Below are 21,367 nucleotides of genomic sequence, written 5' to 3'. Positions count from 1 at the left end.
CAAGAGATCTACATTGTTGAATTAAAATCGGAAATCATGTTTGTGTAATGATGCAACTGTAAACTGGAAACATTAAATGTCATTTCTTTTGTCCTTAAACGCAGAATGTCTATCATGTAAGTGAGATTCAGGAAAATTAAATGTCCTGGAATTAAACTTAAGGTCTAAATCATGCTGGGATAGCTAGCTTAATTATGCATCAGGCGACAGATTTTTATTCTTTTATTACTATACTCCCCTCTCCGCCCCTCTCAAAAAAATGCATCCACCCCTTCTTATGCAGGGTTAACTGAAACATCAGCTTGTACTTCTCACAAGCTTCAGCATCATCCATATAGCCCTTAAGGAGAGTCTGTATTCCTGGATGAGATTCATTTTACCATAGCTAAGTAACTATATTCTTCCTTCCCAAAATAAGAGAAAAATCCTCAAATAAGGTGAGCCAAATGAAGGGCTTGCGCATGTGCGTGAGAACATGCAGGTTTTGTCTGCTGAATTTTCAGACTTCAGCGACAAAGTCATCACACGTGGTTTAGAGAGACTGATATATGGAGCCGAGTGTCCAAGAACACAGGTGATAATGGAAAGGTAATCAACAAAGCTGACTTTTGAAACAGTAGAGTACATATACATCACATGGAAACTGCACCATTTATGGCTTTTGATTAGTTACAGCAGAAGAAAGATTCCCTGATTTTTTCATTCTCTTATTTCAGACGGAGTTAGAAACCATAAATCACAGGCACTTCACCACCACCACCTGTTCCGTCACTATGCCGTGCAGACAGCAAGCACTGTGTAGACTACACTACAGACACTGTAGACATCTTTGATTTCAATGGTCACTTCTGCTGACATTTCACAAACACATCCTCTTGCATAAACTTTATTTTCTAATCATACCCTACTTTTTAATTCAACTGTTTAATCATCCTTTCCCATCCCTCCAATGGAGAACCAATGCAAAAATCTTAGTTCTTATCATCCCCATTCTTGTCCATTTGCATATGTAAAAGTATGGTGCTCTATACCAACATTACCCATCTTGGATGCTAACCACTCTTTTAATTAGTATTTTTCATTTTTCTTTTATTACGGTTATCCAGTTCTAACAAGGCATAGGAACCTTCTCTACTATTTCTATGGACTAACAAGTGGAAGCAGCAAAAGATAGAGCTCTCCTGGAGCAATGAGTATTCACTCTCATTAGCCCGTTTCCTCGCCACTGAACCTGTTTTAACAGACTCCAACATACAGATGCTGCAGCTCTGAATTCTACCTTCTCTTTCGCTTATTCTTGCATATTTCTGCATGATTAAAATTAAATATATGTTTATATATATATATGAAAGAAGAGATATACACCTGCATCAATCTCTATATATACTTCTTCTATCTGTATAGACTGAAGAAGGTAAGATGTATCTATATATACACATATATGTATCTTCCTTCTTCCACCCTCTTTTTCCTGAGCTCCAGCTGGACATGGAGGACATTACTAGTCAAGAACTGAAAACATTTAAAAAACCCAACCCAAACACGCAAACAAGCAAAAAAAAAAAAAATCTCTAATAAAGAAAAACCAAAAGCTATGCATTATAGCATGGTCTACAAAATACAAGCTCTGCCCTGGCAAGGGTCCTTGGTTTGCCTCTGTCAGGGGGTAGTTAGGAGGCCAGAGCGCCTGCACTCTTTGTTGCCTGGTAAAAGGGACGCTCCCCGCACTTCCAGGGCTTGACCAGCATTGAGGAGGGCCATGGTCCAATTAACCAAATCATAAGCAAGAAAGCATTCTCAGAAGAAAGTCAGGAGAGCGTTCTTTTCTTCCATCCACTTTTCAGATCACAACTAGATATAACTCAGCAACAGAACAGATCTACATGTTGAGGAAAAAAAAAAAATCTGCATCAACTGCACACTGCCTAAAATTGAAAAGTTTGTCGGTGGCTAGTTTTGACAAACCCTAACAAGTCTGGCTAGTGGAAAAGACAACAGCAGAATACATACTCTCCTCAGGAACCAGAAATAAATTAAGTCTTCAACTAAAACTGTAGAAACTTTATTATGAATGGCACCATAACACATGGTGCCACATGGCACCCTTCACCAACCAGCCTTTCTCCTCCCCTTACTCCTACAAGACCTACTCTCACCAGAACCAAATTCTGCCCACCACCAGGGACTAGTGATGCCGGCCAAGTCTAAATCAGTGTGCTCTGACAAAAAACACACACTGAAAATACACACCACACATCGCACTTGTACAAAATTTAGGTCTCACAGATGCTTCCCCCTCGAAAATCTGAGCCACATTGAAAACGTCGCAGAAGCAAACCAAGTTAGAACAGAAAAAACAAGACATCATAGCTTAAGAACCAAGGGCAAGCAGCATGGTATTTGCACTACCTCACTGCAGTCACTGGTATAAATAAAACAACAGAAGCATTTAAATAACTTGCTCATTTAGACTGCAGAGAAAGCAGTTCACATTAAAATGGAGTGGACTAATCAGAGTGATAGGTAGGTTGTACATCCCAGAGCTGTACTCACCCAATTTTCATTCTACATCTCTGCAATTTATTTGACCACACCAAATGTTATTCAGATTCAAAAGGTCATCTTCCTTCTTGCAATAACTTGTCACCCATTTTTCACTTTCATATGCTTAAGGCATAATGTGCAAGTTAAACATGGTTCCCTTTTACAGCGTTACAGTTTATTCTACAAGTGGTGTATTTTTCAGTCAAAGCCCTGTATTACACATGGAGAAAACTGGTCACAGTAGCAATGAAAGAGACAGAGACAGCACCACTCCATGAAAACAACTGAGAGTTTACTTTCTCAGTGGGCAATAATTTACTGATATTTTGTTTTCACCCAGCATAATGTACTTGGTGACAAGCTTTAGAGCCTGATTCATGGAAAATCCTGATTAAGTGATTGCAATACCCCTTTTTAAGTATTGTCTATTAAATACCTCTACTGAAGATATGTAGAACCTGTTTCTAATCTCAGTTTTGATTAATTAAAACTTTGTTTCAACTGTATTTACAGAACACACAAAACAAATGAAATGCAAAGTGGCACTTCTGTCCCTTTATTTTCCTTGTCTTGCAGTTTTCCTATGCTTCAGCTGTGGTATTTTATCCATTCAGCTAGGGCAGGGAAAGCACAAACTCTACTTCCCCTACAAAAATCACAGCTCACTTCTTTCCTGCCCACACACCACTACCCCCTTTTTTTTTCTTCTGAATTCATGGTACTTTGCATGCAGCAGAACCAAAGCAGTAATAAAAGGAAGTCTGTTTATTAAAGTAATTTTGTGAATCAGAACTTTAAAGCTCTTGTGGGATCACATAAACACAACAGAAGAGAGCATTTACTGTAAAGAAGCATTAGCCTCCTGAGGATTCACCACATGGTTATGTAAATCCCCTTCTAACGCTTCCATGCTCACTTGTCATTCACTAATCAATATCCAGGCTCCTCCATTGCACATTACCACACTATCAAGAGCAGATCATGTCTGTTCACCACTGTGGAGAGAAATGGTTCTTGTCAACTTATTTTTAATGACTTAAGGTCAATTACAGATCAAATGGAAGGGCATTCCTGTTAACTTTTGGTAGGAGCAAAACAGACGTTTGAAGTCTGCCCTGCTTCCAGATTCCCACCAAGTAGAATGGGACTAAAAGCTCTGTATTGGTAAAATGTAGTCCTGAAATATACAGTTCTTTGAAGTCCATTAACACTTTTACCATTTATTTCAGGGATTCTGAAAAAAACTCCATGGCTTTACCACTTATCCCCCTCCATATACATTACTGGAAGAAATATGTTTTAGCATATTGAAGAAGCATATTGAAGATGCTTCAAGATCAAGTTATAGGACTTAAATATACAAAACGCTGCCGCTACCTTTTAATTTTCATGTGTTCTAAGGTAAAGAGCAGAGCCCTGATGTGATGCAACACACTTGTTAATCACTATACTTCAAGAGGCAGCAGCAACAGTAATAGCAAAACACAGCCAAATTATACTTTCATGACTGAAAAACAGCCAACGTAACAATGAAACACTGTCATTTGGTTGTTCAGCTGTTGGAATGAGACAGCAGTTACCCATTAAAGATTTACCATCTGTATGCCATCTACCATACAGAAAAGGCATGTATACATTACAAAAAGCAGCCACCAGGTGCATTGTTATGGTCACAATTAGGTCAGCCAAGAACACTATTCACAGCTCTAGAGCAGCGCACAGCTCCTCCGGCAGGAAAGGACTTTACAACAGTTCGATCCATAGCTGACCAGTTCCAAGTTGCTTAAGACTTAAAAGAAATTAGAGTGCCTTCAATCTAGTAAAAATGGATTGGATACAATAGTAAAACTAAGTAAAATGCACAAATTGTGTGATAGAAGAAACACAAGAAAACTAGCTGGTACACACAATTACTACCAGGCAAGCCTACAAAATCGTGTTTATCATTTTGGAAATGGCATATGAACATTAAGTCTTTTCTCTCCATCCACTGATTTACAGCCCCAGGTCTTCATTCCTTGACATAGAAGTGTTAGAAGTAGAGACATTTTAGATAGATCTATAGTCTTTAAATAGGGTCTTCTCTCCACAGCTGCTGATGCCAGAAGCTAAACCAAAAGAATGTTATAAGCCTTTCAATTTTTTATCTTGTTATATTCATTCCCAGATAAGTCAAACAGCAAACTCTGAACAAAGAGTATTTATTTTTTTTAACCTCAATTCTCAGTGACCCATTTCTCTGCATAGGCAGTGAAAAGCAATATTCACTTGCAATATATTCTTTGAGGCTTATACTTCCTACCTGCTCTCATTTATCAGCAGGTGGAAACAACTTAGAGCTATCAGTTTTGTTGCTGCAGAGAGGGCAATACTAATCATAAGATTTTTTCCCCTAAAATTACACCTGAACTAGCTCAAATGCTTTTTAAAAAGCAGTGGTAAAGATTTAACTTTGAACTTAACATTGAAATACAATGAAGGACAACATGCAGTTATACTGACAATTCATTAACCCGGTAAAATCTCAATGCTTGGTCAAAACCAGAACTGAATTGTTCCTAGAAAGAACTTGAGTTAACTACAGATGACATCAATAACGTTAAAAAATGATCACCCTGAAGTATTCAGTGGGAGCATTTCAATAACGGAGAGGACAACTGCCATGCATGTAATTCAATCACTGTGTTAAACACTACAGCACACTGTGGTTATAGTTGCCTTTCTTGGATTTGTCAATAGTTTAACTTACCCCCTCTGAATATACCTCTGAAAGATCTCTGTATTTCTTGATACCACACATCATTAATTAGTGCACAGTTTAAGGAAGTCAAACTAGTATTAGCTGCACGACTGAAGCATTACACCACCTGCCTGAGTGACAGGAGACACCAGAGCAACTAACAGCTAAAGACACAAAGGCCAGCTTTGTATGCTTCTGCATGCCTGGTGCACAAGCAGAGAGATTATAACCTGTTAGACCAGTGACAAATTCTCCTAGTACAGCATCGCAAAATAGCTACAATGCTTGAAGCAAAATTTCAGTTCTTTAAATCAGAATGTGTAAAAGGCAGATAATTGCCAGGAGGTTACAGGTACTTCAGAATACTGCTCTAGAAAAGCAATTTCATTTATGAAATCAAGACAAAAGACTTGCAGCAAGCTCTACAGGAATACCTTTTTTTTTTTAAAAAAAAAAAAAAAAAAAGAGACATGTAGGTCCCCAGTGCACAAAACAAGACTTTGAGGGAAGGCTCAGAGACACCTTTTCCCTTATCCAAGCCAAAGAATGTTTATAATATGTTGATTAAAAAACTCCCTGTATGCATGTATCTTTTCAATGCCGTTGGCTCAGAGTTTTCATTCCTGATGATCTATCAGCACATCACTGTCACAACCAAAGGAGGCTTTGTAGGCAAACCAGAAGGGATCTGTGAATTTTTGACAAATGATAGGCAAATTGTCATAATTTTGTGGTGGCTCAGATGTCTAACTACCTTATCAAGAAGGGTGGCAAGCATGGCAAAAAGTCTAAGCTTTGTTTTAAAAACTTCAAAGGTTTCATCTGGTTTTCCTGTCATGGGCCAAACTTTCTCAAAAGCAGCTTTGCAGGACACAGGCTTCACCAGCAAAGCCTGCTCATAAATTAAGCTCTCGGCCCACCTGTGTCCCAGTGCACTTCTTGTGGCCATTCCCTGGTCTCACTACAGCAGCAACAACAATTGCTTTGTGGAGCTAAACAGGATCCATGAAATGAGTTCAGTGGAAATTTTGCCTTCCCCAAAAAATACATCAGAAGTCACAAACCAACAACTAAAACCTGCCTGCTTTATAATGATGCAATGGAGTCCCAGGAACACCCCTACCAGTAAAAAGCAGAAAGACAGAGAACCACAACACTAAGCCGGAACAAGCAGCCAAACCAGACAGAATTATTTAAAATTGTTTCAACCCTGCCAAATGTACTATGACACCACATTCACAGGCAACTCTAACGTAGATGGATGAAGATGAAACAGTGTGGCCTCTCAAGGTAAATGCAATGTCTTTAGAACTATTAGAAAAATACCTAATGAGAACTGAACTTTGAATTATGAAATACAAGCCATATTACAGTTGATCACTAACATACATGCCATTAATAATACAACTAAAGTTAATTTTAACACTGAGGTCAATTCAAGCTTTAAACTATTTCCTTTAACATAAAGGAGTTTGGGGGTGGTGTTTGGGTTTGTGTTGTTTTTTGTTCCCCTTCTTGTTTTAATTCTTTTGTAAATAATACAATACAAAGTCAGACTGGAATAAAAAAGATCTAGTGATTTTAAAATTCACTATCAGCAACATCCCCAAATGCAATTGCCTGCATAATTTACAACCACAGCTGTGCAGGTTAAATGCCTAATTCCTTGCCATTTCAGTATTTAGACAGGCAAATCTTCCTGATAACCTAAATTTAATAAGCGGAAACAATATATTGATTCCTTGCCTCAATAATTATCAATCTTACATACAAAAATTGTTTTGATAAATAAATATACCAGTTCTCTATTAAATAAGTGGTGGTATAGCAATTGCATAGAGTATTATTTAGGTCATAATCAAAATAAATGTTTAATTTATTTTCAATAAAACTACAGCAAGGCATAAAACCATCCTTAAGAACTGAGTAAGAAATGCATAATTCACCATTTTTGAAGAGCAACCTTTGAAGAAAATAGTAGAGGTACAAACAGAAAGCAGGATTAGAATCAATAGTTTAATCAAGGGTTCCTGCTTACTGATTTCAGTCATGATTTAATCATGATTAAACAGGTTATTTAAATGAAGTCTCCATTCTGTGAAAATAAAATTCAGTTCAGTAGCCACATCCCCACACCTCCCCGATTCCTAGGGCAAAGCCTTAGATGTGATGGCAAAATAAAATACAGGACATGTAATCACAGGTACATTTATTTCAAGAATTCTACAAATGGTTTTGTTTATGATGTGTGTTACTCAATCAATTCCCAGCCTACAGATAAGTTCTGTTACTTTCCAGTTGTAAATCTACCATGCAACTGAGACTTTATTTATGGATTTAATCATTAAATACACTGGAGAACAAAAGCCATTCTAAATAGCAAAATACGAGAAATACCTGTCCTTGGTGAAGGATACACATCAGTCGCACTTCTTACAAAAGGGACTGAATGACAAAAGTTGGTTTCTTTTATAGATACCAAAAAAATTAGAAGGGAAAAGAAAAACCCAAAAAAGACAATTGAGAACTCTGTGTTATGGTACTGAGCCAATTATCAAACTCATTCCACTTCCAGCCAGAACAGATGTTCGGGTTTCCTTGTTTATAGATTGGGGTTTTTCTCCTAAAGATCTAAGCCTCAAACTTAAATATTAGCAACACAGGAGAAGCTCTGCTAGGTACCTCCAGCCAAGTAAGTTTCTTATGTAACTTTAAGTGTAATGCATTTTGTAAGAAAGACGTAAAAAACAAACAAACAAACAAAAAAACCCAAACAGCCTACATGAAAGCAGGAAGATTAACACTTGAGCTTCAGCTCAGACTAGTGAGTGATATCACATCATCTATGTTCTGGCACGCAGAGGAAATCACATTTCACTTAAGTCCTAACAACTCTCCTGTAGCGAAGCATACACAATCGCCTGCTACTAGCTGCTCCTTGGACTTGTCATTCTGAATTGTATCTCTCTGTCCATCTCTCCAGAAAACACATTCCTCAGAAAGGACCAAATGACACATGGTTTCAAAGTGTGATAAACCAGCTATATTAGCTGAAGAAATGCTTTTGTAAGAAACACCAATGCGCACAAACATTTATCTGTAAATTACAAGATCAGAGTGCCATTACATACAACTCTCCCTTAGTATTTTCTCTACACACTATATTAAATAAGATATGCTACGACAGAAGCATCCCATTTGCCAGTGCAGCAAGGAAAAAATTTCCATTTGTCCCTTTTGTTCTTCCACAGGCTTAATTCATCTAGTGCGCAGGAACTGTATTAAATTAGGTCCTGGGACATTCCAAATTACCATCAGTAAATTATCTTCCTGTCATAGGAGCTAATTTAACCATCTTAGATTGCTTCAGATAATTTGCAATTCTTAACTATTAACCATTAACAAGTCTCCTAATTTAACATGAAATGTCTCTGTTATTAATCTAAATAGTCAAACCCTCCAACAGTGACCTTCCTAAATCTGTAACTGTAACAACTTGGTGGTTAGACTGGAAATTTCACATTAAGAGTAATAATGCCTCCCTACTCCCTTTTCCTGGTTGTATGAACAGTCCCATTGGAGGACTAAATCACAGGCAATTGCCTTAAACCTCTCTTTGCAGAGTTCCTGCTGGGGTCCGCTGCCAAGACACACGGTGTGCACAGCCTCACAGGAGAAAATCTGGATTACAAATTTCATTCCTCCCCACTCCCAGATTCCTCTTCCTCTGTGAGGCTGAGGATACTGAAGCATCAGCATTTCAATGTAATGATCACTCAGATAGTCTGGGTCAGAGGTATGTGCCAAGGCAACAGATCAATTAACAGTGAGAACCAATATTTTCAGTTCATTGCAGAATTCAAGCAGTCTCTTAATTAAACTTGAGCTTTTAAATACTAATCGTCTGTATTAAGTATTTAATACTACAGTCTTTCAAAAGCTTTGCAAGGAATTACCTAAAACACACTGCTGTTAATTTCACTCATGGGGCAACATACTTCACGCCACAATACAGCAAAAGACAGAAAATAAATTCGAAATTGCCGCATCCAAAGAAGCAACTCTGACAGTAGAGAATATTTTTACAAGTTAGTCCCGCTGAGAAAACTACTAAACCAAAAAGGTATTAAATACAAGGACAGAAAAATCAGATAACTCAAGTTGGAAACCATCCAGACCAACAGAGTTAAATACCAGCACTTCTATAAAGAGTGCCATGGGATTCTTCAAAGATTATTTCAGAATGTGAGTTGTGTTTCTCATCCACCACAAGGCATTTGCACTAAACAGAGGCTGGTGTTAATATGGCATTCCCTGCTCAATTACCGCATGAGTCCAGCCCTGCTCTGCTTGGGAAAGCTAACAGAACCTGACCATTCAGTAAGAGGATTACTGAAATGCATTGATTCTGCTGCCAGAATTCCTCCTTTAGGAAGGTAATTTTTAATTTTTATTGGTAACATTAACCTTTTTTGGAACATACTACTGGGAAAAAAATGCAAAACTATCATCTGCAATTGGATAGTTTTTGGCATAGCACAGCCTCACTGTATAAGAGGGGGGAAAAAAACCCAACCCCGAGGAACACCTGGGTTTTTTTCTTTTCCCTCTTGCTCCTGTTGAAGGCTGCCCATCTCCCTAGGCTTTGCCCTGTCCCAAATCTCCAGGCACTATTCTCCAAACCTTTTGGCCCATACCCTCAAGCCTCATATTAAGTTGTTTCCGCCCATCAGGCCCTAAATGTTAGTGTCAGCTTCCATGACAAACTCTGCAACCACGGTAGTTGCCCAGCCAAAAACTCAACAGTATAGAAACTGCCATCAGTTTTCTCTCCACTACTTTGTGCCTGAGGACCCTAGGGAAATGCCTTCTCACCTCAGGTCCTAGCCCAGCCAGCCTCCATCGCATAGGAAGGGCCACTTCCCATCTTCACCTTTTACTGTCCCCTTACCTCATGGCCCTTCTCCAATGAAGCAAAAAGAAAGCAAGGAAGAGGTGAAACCTTCCTGAGCCTTCTCTTGACATGTTTACTTCCCTTCCCCTCTCCATCCTCCCCATCAGTCAATTAATTTATCTTGTATTTTGCTGGTGTTTACATTTTTACCCACATCAGTACCGAAATTGTTTTTCAAACAGTAATTCTCAGCATCTGAAACCAGTGTGTTCAGAACTCATTGAGCTACCGCAGTTTATTTAATTTGATTGCCTCAAGTGAACTATTTTAAAGGAAAAAGCTTCCAACATTTTTGATGCTATACTGAGCTTTGAGTCTTCTAGTCTGGCATCTAATGTTCACAATGTTTATCTGAATATCAAGCCACACTTTAAAAGCTATATAATAGTAGCAGATGAAGCATCCACAGGAAATTGTTTTTATCCTCATACTGTAGCTACCTTGCTCTGTAATAATACGGTTCACAACTTAAGGTTCATTTTAACAAATCCCATAAACATTCTCTATCAGCTCTATGACTTAATGATCAATTCACCAAAACACATCAACAGAATAGTTTAAAATCTGCAGTGGAGGTGGATAAATGCAGAAACCCCTGTGAGGATATTGGTTGTTTACTACCTTACAATCCCAAGGGAATGCCACGTGACACAAAACAAGTCATCTACACCACTTTTATCCACTACAAATGACAAAACTAGCAGTATTTTTATTTTCAGATGCTCAAAAAACACTTACTCAGTAAATTAATTACAACAAAAGAGAGCAGTTAGGGGCCAGAGCATCTTTCTCTATATACAGCTGCCCTAACTGTAAGCTCATTTACCCTGCAATGATCCCAGCATAAGCACAGCTGCATATGGCTGGAATGCAGAAGGCAGTTTCTTCTGTAACCAGGACTGACCGTGAGTGACTGAGGGCCTCCAGATTTACATCCTATGAAACCAGAAATTTATTTTTCAGGGTTTTATGAAGGTATCCCATACGACTTCCCTTCTGCTAACAAAACAAAAAACAGTTGACTTAGTGCAAAACAGATTACAGCAACAGTTCAAGCACTAACTAATATGATGAACACTACTGTCTTCCCAAAATAGCATCTCTGTAGCTTGTCACTTACATTACCCAGTGTGGTACAACCTTGTCAGTAGTACACTGGAATGTCAGCCTCAGACTGACTCTGGCCTTAATTTAGCAGAGTAATAAGGTCCCAGTATCAAGACTTCGGCGCTGGAGAAGAAGACTCCTAATGCCATGCCCACAAAGCAGCACTAGTCTGCACCACAGTTGCTATTTCTCCAGAGTTGAATTTGCTCACTGCAGCTAGACCTCAACCCAGACCCAAAAATGCAGAACCCAGCAGTCCTCAGGTGCAACTGCTCACTGACAGGCCAGGGCCGCTATTAATGTGCCCACAGTAAGGTCAAAGACAAAAAGCTTTTAACAGAATATACTGACATATACCTGACACTGACAGGCAAATGAGCTGAGATAACTCCTCACAGGTAATTTGACAATGGAAGAAACAAACATTTTGTTAAAAGTTAACAATCATCAGCTCCTTTCCCCTAATAAGGATTCTGTTAAATTTACTGAATAACGAGACATTTGAATACAACTCTTGACAAGTACTCAGCAGACTGCACAGCCCTGTCACGCTCACAGCAGCTTCAGCTGTTCCCCTCTTGGAGTCAACAGTGAAGACAAAGCATAACTATTCAAATGTCACCAGAGGTACCTTGCTAAACAACATATCTAGCAGCCAGCCAGTGGCTGCCCTGAATTTCTGTGAGTGTTCCATGAGCAAATTATCTCTTGCCTTTTCAGTAGCAAATATAAAGAAACACTTAAATACTAACTCTGAATCTACTGGGCAGAGGTATAGGGAGCTTGTAGCCCTCATGCTCAGATATGCACTTTGCAAAGTCCCAACTAAAAGACAAGAGTGCTGCTTGGTATGCCCCGCACTCCTGTATTCGCCCCAGCCACCCACCCACCCACACACACACTGATTACATGCTAGCTCTGACCCTGCTGGCACGCACAGGTTTCCATCAGAAGGGAACTCGGACACACAGTGCAAAGGTGCATAATGCAGCCCACCTCCTACCACTGAGGCAGGACACAGCCAGAGTTCACATGGGGTCAGGAGTTTGCACCACATTCTTCCCTCAAAAGTAAGTCAGCTTCAATTAACAAAATTCACTCTGCAAAATTATGCATCAGATTGTTTTTTCCAAAACACCGTCACCAGTGTTCCCAGGACCCAGAGTGTATCTGCTGTTCGAGATATTTTTGTTTTGTTAAAAGGAAACTTTCTGGTTTCTAAAACTGAAACTCTTGGGGTTTTCCTCTCTACCAATAACCATCTAAACCTTCATAATTGTTACACACTAATCCCTTGGTTTTAAGGAGGGTAGAGGGAGGGATTTTTTTTCACCCATGAATTAAGAGGGTCCTTAACAAGAATATATGTTCATCATGCAAGTAAAGAGTTTGGAAACTCAAGTCTCCTAGGATCAATATTCCTTCACTTCTGGCTCAGGAGCTGCAGAAATCTGAAAGCATAATCCCTGACATTTCACTGTACTTGCAGGACTAAAATGTTTTCCCTGTGGACATGCCAACACTGCAAGTAAGTGGGTAGAAGCTAATTGCCCTATAGGATTCATCGTAATTTAAAAGTACCCAAAGCACCTCACTAGTACATCCACACAGCAGTATAAACTGGTCTGTTTTGTAAATGGTTTCATCTACCTGTCTGTCAGCAGAAAGACAAAAAAGAATATTGATAGCATAACTCTGTAGTTATGTAAATTGGACAACTAAACCGACTCCAAATAATCTCTTAAGTCTTTTCTCTCCCTACAATAAAATTTATTACTCCTCCCTTCAGTAAACAACCTCTGGCAGTCACACAATTTTTTATAGCTGTCACTAGAAAAGCAGTCAAAGAAAAGGGAAGGTAGACGACTTTGGAACTTGGCACTCATTCTGTGTACAGGTTTTGACGTTACTGTTTTAAAGCTACTTGTTATGCATAAATCTGCTATTTGTTTCTAAAATACTCGTGGTAATTTTTAAAATATTTCTCTATTTGACTTTTTATCTTTTTTTTTTTTTTAGCATAAAAAACCCTGTAACATTTAACTTTTCCCCATAACAATAATCAAGAGTTTACAACCTTTGACAGATACCCTGTCAATACAAACTGGATGTAAACAGTTTTAAAATGAGTGGCAGTAATTTCTTAATTAAGTTAGCAGTTCAATGAAAATGACTGCAAATACATAAAAGTTATCAAAGCTTCTTATGAAAAAACACTTTTATCCAAGAACCAGACCACATAATTAAACAATTAAAATCTTATTTATAAACTGATTTTAATTAAAGGTAATCTGACTCATTTTAACTATGTAAAAATTTAAAGTTAGACAACATATTTGTATCCATTTTCTAAAGTATCTGTCACTTCTCCACAGTGGCTGATCAAACTTGCCAGTGAAAAACGATTTGAGTAGGCAACTTGTAATACAGCTATGGTTTATTTCTGTCAGAGGCTGACTGCTGAAGTGTGAAAGAAACTCATTAAAAATCTCTCACTGTGATCCTGCATTGCAAGGAAAAAAAAGAAAGAAAATACTTAATGAAGGGTACACTTAGCCTGAAGCCACATTCATATTCTGCTTTTCATTTTACACTATTTCAGTAAGCAATTAAAAGACAGCAATTAGTCACAGAAACACTATTCATACTGGTCATACTGGGAGATTAAAGAGGTTAGTACTTATTTTATGTTAATATTATGAAAGTAATGAAGGAGATCAAGAATAATACAGCCAACTAAAAAGGAACACTAACATAAATAGAAGAATCCTTACCTTAATCTTAAGACAAGATTCACTGCACATGGAACTTCACTATATTCATCAGTAAGAACAGGCTGAGACTATTAAAGAAAAAGGCAAAAAGTTTTATAAAGGATGCCAAAGGAAAAAAAAAAAAATAATCCCCAAATACCCGCCATGCTAACAGTTTGAAGTTAGCACAGAATATTTTACACATCCTCTAACTCTCAAAAGCCTTTTAAACACTTTCAGTAACATAGTCTGAAATATAGCTGATACCAGTAAAACTGCCATATTTCAATTACAGAGATACAAATGATAAGGCCTGCATTAAAGTACTGAGTGTAAGATCTTTTAATCCACCTTGCATCAAAGCTCCAATAACCCATTAAATAATACGCACACAGTGAGAATACCAAGCTACTACTCACATTATTTTTGTGGAACAGTTTTGGTTGTTAAGGAAGTCTTGCATCTATCCATCTGCAAAGAGCTACTAGCATATCAAAGCGGGCATCGCAGCTCAGAGAATGTCTTTCACAGAGGAAAATCAGGAATACAGATAATCTTTCCCACTATCACTTTTCCCTCACACTGTGATACCCTTCCCAGCCCCCAACTAACATTTATATGAAGTCATAAGCAAAAGTGTATCCCACATACAGAGTACCTCAGGGTCCTCTAGCCTACTATGACTTCATATCCAACTTGGCATATTGTCACCACTCACAGAAGCCTGTTCAAAGTTTCAGTCAAGTCCTCCCAAAATGAAGACTTGCATCACAATTTGATTGTTTTCCAACACTTTTCCACATTAAAGCTACTTTTAAAAGTGTTATACAAGACCTGGATGTCATTATCTGTGTATTTTAAACAAAAGTTAACACATATTTGGAAAAATCATCTAATCATCAGAAAGGAGTAGAATTTTTTCTACTTAAGTTCCTTCCATTTATATAAACTACTACTATTATTTCTGCATCTTCAACAGACCTGTTATTTCAGTGTTTAGGAACGTGCAGTTCAAAGACCAACAGGCACACACCAACAGTAACAAGCTGTACTAGTCTTTGTTCTACAACATCTTCTGGAGTATTTAGGAAACCAAAAATCAACAGAAGTCTTCAAGCAGAGGATTTTTTTTCTCCTTCATAAACTAAACAGCTCAGAATAAAAGAGTCACCTGTACAAACTGAGTCACAAACGTAAGACATAAAAAGACTGTCTGGTGAAAGTAATTTTTTTTTTTTTGTACTCTGCTTACATAAGATCTCTCAGATGCTGAAGTGCTATGTAAACTAGCTTCTGTAACACAACGACTGGGGTCATCACTTGAGCTAACAGAATCAAATCTGGCAGGAAGCTGTTAGTCTTTTAGAAGATTTCTATGACACCAATGAAAATCAGAGAATCTAAAATTGCAGGTGAAGTGGCAAGGGTCACCCACCCAAGGAACAGACACTTCTAAAAGAGCACTTTGGCTGTAAGCCAGTAATCCTATTAAACAATTATTTATAGCAGCAATTCTTCCCACACTCTCAGCACAGGACCATGAAACTCAATATGGTATTTTATTCCTCTGAATTAATCTACTATGCCATAGTACTGAACTATTTTACTATATATGGGATGAAGCATTTTAATTATAAGCTACGTGTTGTGATAGAAATCCTGAGAACAAAAAATTATTTGGAGATCTTCTGGCTACTCTGACACAGCCATCATTACTCTGACAAAAAGACAGCAATTAGCGTGATCCAGTTATGAACAGTCATTAAAAACAGCCAAATTACCTATCTTAACCAATACTCCTGGGTATGAACATAACATGACTTTAAATTTCCTATCTATTTTATCCACTGCGTGCTCAAGTTAATTGTTACAGGCCGAACTGCATATAGCTCTATCCTCGTAAGTCCTTGCTACACAAGGCTGCAGAACAACACTCTCGCCTCAATTCACATTTTGAACAGCAGAAATTGAAAAGAAATCCCTTCACTCAAACACTTGGAAGGAAAAAAAATTGTAAAGACATTTTTACCTCTGTGTTCTCCTCCTCTTTTACTCTTCGTGACTAGAAAACAAATGCAGTGAGATATGAGCTATACAGCTTTATGCATTAAAGATCCAGAAATATTAAAAATTAACGTTAAGACATATTATCTTGCAGAGTGGAAATGTCTTGGCATAAACAAAAGGTACCTTTTCCTGAGAAACAGCAGCTTTTCCCTCCTCGCTCTTCTCATCCATTTCATCATCACTCCATTCCCAGTCCCCATCTTCTGTTTTATGGAGGTGACCACTGGAACCTGGTACTCGTCTGACCTACAAAAATATTAAGCGTTGACCATTACACAGATAACTTTAGTCTTTATCTGTGTTCTGGTTAATCAAGCAGTTCTTCATAACTTTTATTCTGTATGCTTTCATTAGTTTGCTGGAGGAGTCACTGGCATACTGAAATAACATCTGACCTCTGGGGTTATCCTTGAGCCAGAGGGAATAGCTAAGATATGCAAAATTGGCACAGGGAAATAGGTTTTGGATATATTTTGCAACTGCTTAGGAACAAGCTCAAGTAGATGACAACTGCTTACTATGAACTAACCCTTGGAAAGAAAGGAAGCTATTCAAGGAAGCAGAAGTTACACAGACAAGGTTGTTCTTGGGGCACAAGTCTTTAAGAACTTTATTGTCCTGCTAAAAAGCTTTAAAATGTGTAAAAGTATTAAGAATACTTCAAAAGTAAAATTATCCTTATTAAAAAAAAAAAAAAAAAAAAAAAAGAGGCAGCAGCTATATGCAGAGTGAGAAGGTAGGCAGGCATGCACCACACCAAACTAGTTGGGCAAACTCCTGTAGGTCAAATAGTCTAACAAGCCTTAGCAGCAGTATCCAGCAACTAAATCTGAAAATCAAATACTCTTCTGATGCCACCTTGCTCTTTTTCAGAGCCTGACAACACACTTGTTTTCCCCTGGATCACGTTTAGCCTATTTGAGCAAAACAAAGGAACATCCAACAACTCTTCCCACACCTTGGTATGCATTTATGAGACCCATGAGATGGCTGAAAGCACAGCACAATAAGCAGCAGTCCCACCGGTGTTTAGATTAGAATCAGTTTCTCTAATGATTTCACATTACTGAGCCAATATACAGTTCCTACTGCACAACTTCAAATGCTCGTTCAGGTAAGCTCCCCAGCACTATAAATTTGTAAAGCTTAAAGCATATCCTTTTGAATTATAAAAAAGGAAAACAGTTACTCAGGAAACAGCCTGTACATTGGTAGGAGAACAAAAGGAACAAAGCATTAAGTGTTCACAGTACACAAAAGGGAGAACTAACTTTGCAGAAAAGCAATTTCAGGCCAAGAACAACTGCTCAAGAAGACATCTAATAAAAATAACTACTAAAAAAAATATTAACTAGATGATCTTAGCCCAAAACTGTGTATCCTGTTAGGCAGTACGCCAGTATGTTGTATGTACGGTAACATACAACAGCCTGGTTCAGTTCTGTATTCACAGATTCCTGTCTGTAGTGTTTTGATGTCTTGCACCAAAGTACATTGAGCACTGATTAACCTGGTTCTGCCATCCTCATTGGTGGTGGTAATGGAAAACCATTCTGCAGCACAGCTACCTCACAAAACAGGAAGATGTTAAAAAAAAAAATCTAAAAAGTTTAATATCCGATTTCTGAAAACTACTGTTTTTCCAACTTCATGAAACTTACATAAAGACTAAACTGGTATTAACCTTGCTGTAAACTCCTCCAATTGCTGCAAACCACAATGTGAGGAGAGATGCAGCATGTGACAGATTCCAGCTGCTTCTAAATCCCATCACGTAAATTTATCTGTGGCATGAAAACAGTACAGGACACTAGGTCTGAGCTCATGAGCTTCTAGAAAACTATGTGATGCAGATGCAGCTATTAATACATTTTTTTCCAAAGCAGCTTTTCATAGAGAGCTGGGCACCTAAGCTATTTCTCTACTGGATTTGGACTGAGCACAATTTGGAGCTGGCTGGCCTGACACCAGAACAGTAAGCATAAACTTAGGAGCCTTCTTGCAAAACCTTGTGCATATATACAAGCAGGTACCTTGGTGTCTGCATTCTTTACCTCTCCTTCCTTCCTTCCTTCCCTCCCTAAACACCCATCTGCTCCTCTCCCTTCTCTTTTGCACACAGGAGACTAAACTAGAGGAAAGGATGACGTTTCCAGAACCTCAGCACATTACTTTCTTCAGTCCTTATGATACTCCTTCCTTATATTTCTTTCCTGCATAACTGAATTAGAGTGCCCTACTTACTTTTCTCCGTATTTTGTACGCCTTTGTAACAGAGAAGAAGGGAAACCTAGGCAGGACACCAGGGGAATATCCTACTCCATCACTTGAAAGACAAATTCTACACATTTTTTCTCCGTTTCCCATACCAGGCTCCTAATGCACCAGTTTCAGGCTCTAGCTGCCTCAGAGCTTGGTACAAGAAGCTCCTGTGTGTTTGGGAGGAAGGACCAAGCAATTGTCAACAAAAGCAGTTAGCACAGCAATTTCTTACTCGGCTGCAATCAAGGGAGGCACAATCAGTGGGCTCTTACTGTCTATATCATCAGGGATTAGCACAGATATAAGGTAATTTTGCAGGCAATTTGCCCGGTGCTTGTGGATGTAATTTATTATCCTTCAAGGAACAGTCCTGAAGTAGGCTTTTGTTTAACAGCACAAGCTTTTTCCTAACAGCAATACATGAACCTAAGAGAGGACATCAACCCCACCAGAAGCATGCTTTACAAACAGAATAGAATAGAATGGTTTACAGACACCTTCACACATGACATTGTGCACTAATCAAAATCTCTTCTGCATCTATTCTCAGTTTTTCTGAAGACTTATTCTAACTGGAACAATTTTAATGGAGTTTAATGATGCTGGCAGAGAGTTATGAGAGAAAGCTTTACTGATGAAGATGGAGTGCATTTCAAGTTTTTAAATAGACTGCCTTTTAATAAGCAATAAACAAATGGCTCAAGGAAAAGAAAATAAGTTACTGCAAAATAAAATATTGTGTTCAATTATTTTCTTGAAAGGTGTCTGAAGGCAGAAAAACAAAAGTTTAGGTTTGTGCTGTTCCAGTTGGACTGATTCCCACTAGCACACATATTCACAGGACAGAAATCACCAATTCAGCTACAGCAAAGTACCCAACCTACTCAGCCTTCAAAAACCTGAAGCGTTTTTGTCTAATGTCTATGACAAAATATCTAATGACATTTTTTTATTGGTGGTGTTAATTTTTGATTAACAGTGGCTTTGCTCAGTTTCAGTTCTGGTTAAAGCCACAAAGACTCAGTCACATAGGGAGGACATGTACCCCAGGTGCAGGACAGAACAAGAGCAGCACACCGCGTCAGCAAATAAATTAATTGTCTCTTCATTTAACATAAACCTGTGTAACTAATATCACTTATTGGATGGAAATATATTAGCTTCAATTTCTGTTGTAATAGAAACTTATCTGAAGAGACTTGATACCAGAATGGTGCTGCTTCTTTTCAGATTTTCTAGCACCTTTTCCAAAGCACACTCACTAAAATGCATATAGGTGGTAACATACGTGAAGTATTTTAGCAGACAGCTAGCATTTTATCATATTCAACTCACATTAATATAAAGCAAAAATACACCAGAAATAGGAAAGGAATAAAACTTGCATTATACAGCTAAAGCTTTTTACGCTTTGTATTTGGTACAGCCAGAGAACTACTTTAAAGAGCTAAAATAAGATAACTGAGACAACCCGGGACATTCATCAGGGCTGCACCGGGACCTGCCTGGTGGTACAGGGAGCAGATTCAACCCACCAGCCTGAGAGAAAAACTAGTCCTTTTTATCTTTTCTGAAAACATTTTTTTTTCCAAGATTTGTGGGTTAAATCAGCCCAACTTGAGGTCAAATAGCAAAGACTGTAAGCAAAGAGGCAGAAACAAAAGGGGCAGTGAAAGGGAAGTTGGATCATCTTGTTTTGGAAGCAGCAATCCCTCAGGATCCTCAAAATCACATACTCTAGAACACTTACAATGCAGCATCATGACCAGAGTGCACAATCTGCCACACCAAGTCTCCTCAGGCTTCCATTTGTGCTCCTACAGCTGTGCATACAACCCAATTGAAATATTAACATGGAACACAAGTCAGCCTGCAGCCAAATCAGCTTTTTAATTTAGCTGAGCATAAGTCAGCACAAGCACTACAGCCTGCACAAGAGAAGGAACTGGAATATCATTTTCAGTAGTTGCCCCAGTCACCTGTGATAAGAAAGCATTTTAAATTCCCAAAAAGTGATAGACACAAATATGAAGAGGGAGCAAATATATCCAGACACAGCATACATTTATCTCCATTTCCTTTCATTTGCTCCCCCTGCCCTGCCTCAAAATACTACAGAATTAAAGTGAGCACATTTTTATAACAGTATGCCAAGTCACTATACTAAACATCTTCAGAAGATTTTCACTTCATCACAATCAAGTCTTTCCAACCTTTTGGATTACTCTTGAAGTGTTCTTCGTAGAGTGTGGTAAAGCTCTATATCCCTTTGTCCTTACAGGCCTAAACAACCTTCAAGACAGGAAAAATATTTTCCAACAAGAACACTAAGGGCCATTATAACAAGCCTGTGAGAAGATGAAAAGAAAAACGGAAAATAAGGAACAAAGATAAGCAATCACTGAGTGGCACCAGTACTAGAATTGTTCTGTTAGGAATGCATCTTCATCAGGGTGAAAACAGAGTGTGTTTCTCTAGATGACGTTCTCACATACTTCCCTGTTTTGATTGCTCCCTTTCAATTTGCAAGAACAGGTGTGCAATATATAAAAGTATTTTTCTGAAGAATAGTTATATACATATGTGTACAGAACTGTAGCCTGTTAAGCACTTGCATTGCACAATATAGCAACAGGAATCTGTGCCTCAGGTGTCAAGCATTTGTAGCAAAAACATTATGGTATGCCCATCGGGGGAGAGGAAGAGAAACAATTATCCCATTTTCCTCCCATCAAACCACAGTCCCCTACAGCAAAGCTTACAAATTCTTTCCTTTGGCGGTGGACAGCTTAAGCTACTCTTTGAAATGCTGCAGCTTGTAAAAGTTAATGAAAATGCTACAATGGGCCAACACAAAAATCACTACATAGAAATGATGGGAAGAGTTCATGGGGACTTGATAGCACACAGAGCATTCAACTGTTACCTAAAAAATAAACT

At 38.3% G+C, this 21,367-nt stretch overlaps 1 protein-coding gene across 1 annotated transcript in view; it reads right to left on the bottom strand.

Annotated features, from left to right (window-relative positions):
* STK39 (serine/threonine kinase 39) overlaps positions 1-21,367 on the bottom strand; it is a 101,806-nt gene that overhangs the window by 26,177 nt on the left and 54,262 nt on the right. The window contains exons 11-13 of the mRNA XM_055813045.1: positions 16,289-16,411; positions 16,128-16,160; positions 14,120-14,187 (exon numbers count right to left, since the gene is read on the bottom strand). Coding sequence (XP_055669020.1) covers positions 14,120-14,187; positions 16,128-16,160; positions 16,289-16,411 — 224 coding nt within the window. The remainder of the gene's footprint in view (positions 1-14,119; positions 14,188-16,127; positions 16,161-16,288; positions 16,412-21,367) is intronic.

This window comes from Falco peregrinus, chromosome 8 (genome assembly GCF_023634155.1).
Source record: "Falco peregrinus isolate bFalPer1 chromosome 8, bFalPer1.pri, whole genome shotgun sequence".
In the NCBI taxonomy this organism is placed as follows: Eukaryota; Metazoa; Chordata; class Aves; order Falconiformes; family Falconidae; genus Falco; species Falco peregrinus.
The sequence above is the reverse complement of the archived record's forward strand: the minus strand, read 5'-3'. Positions and strand labels throughout refer to the sequence as shown.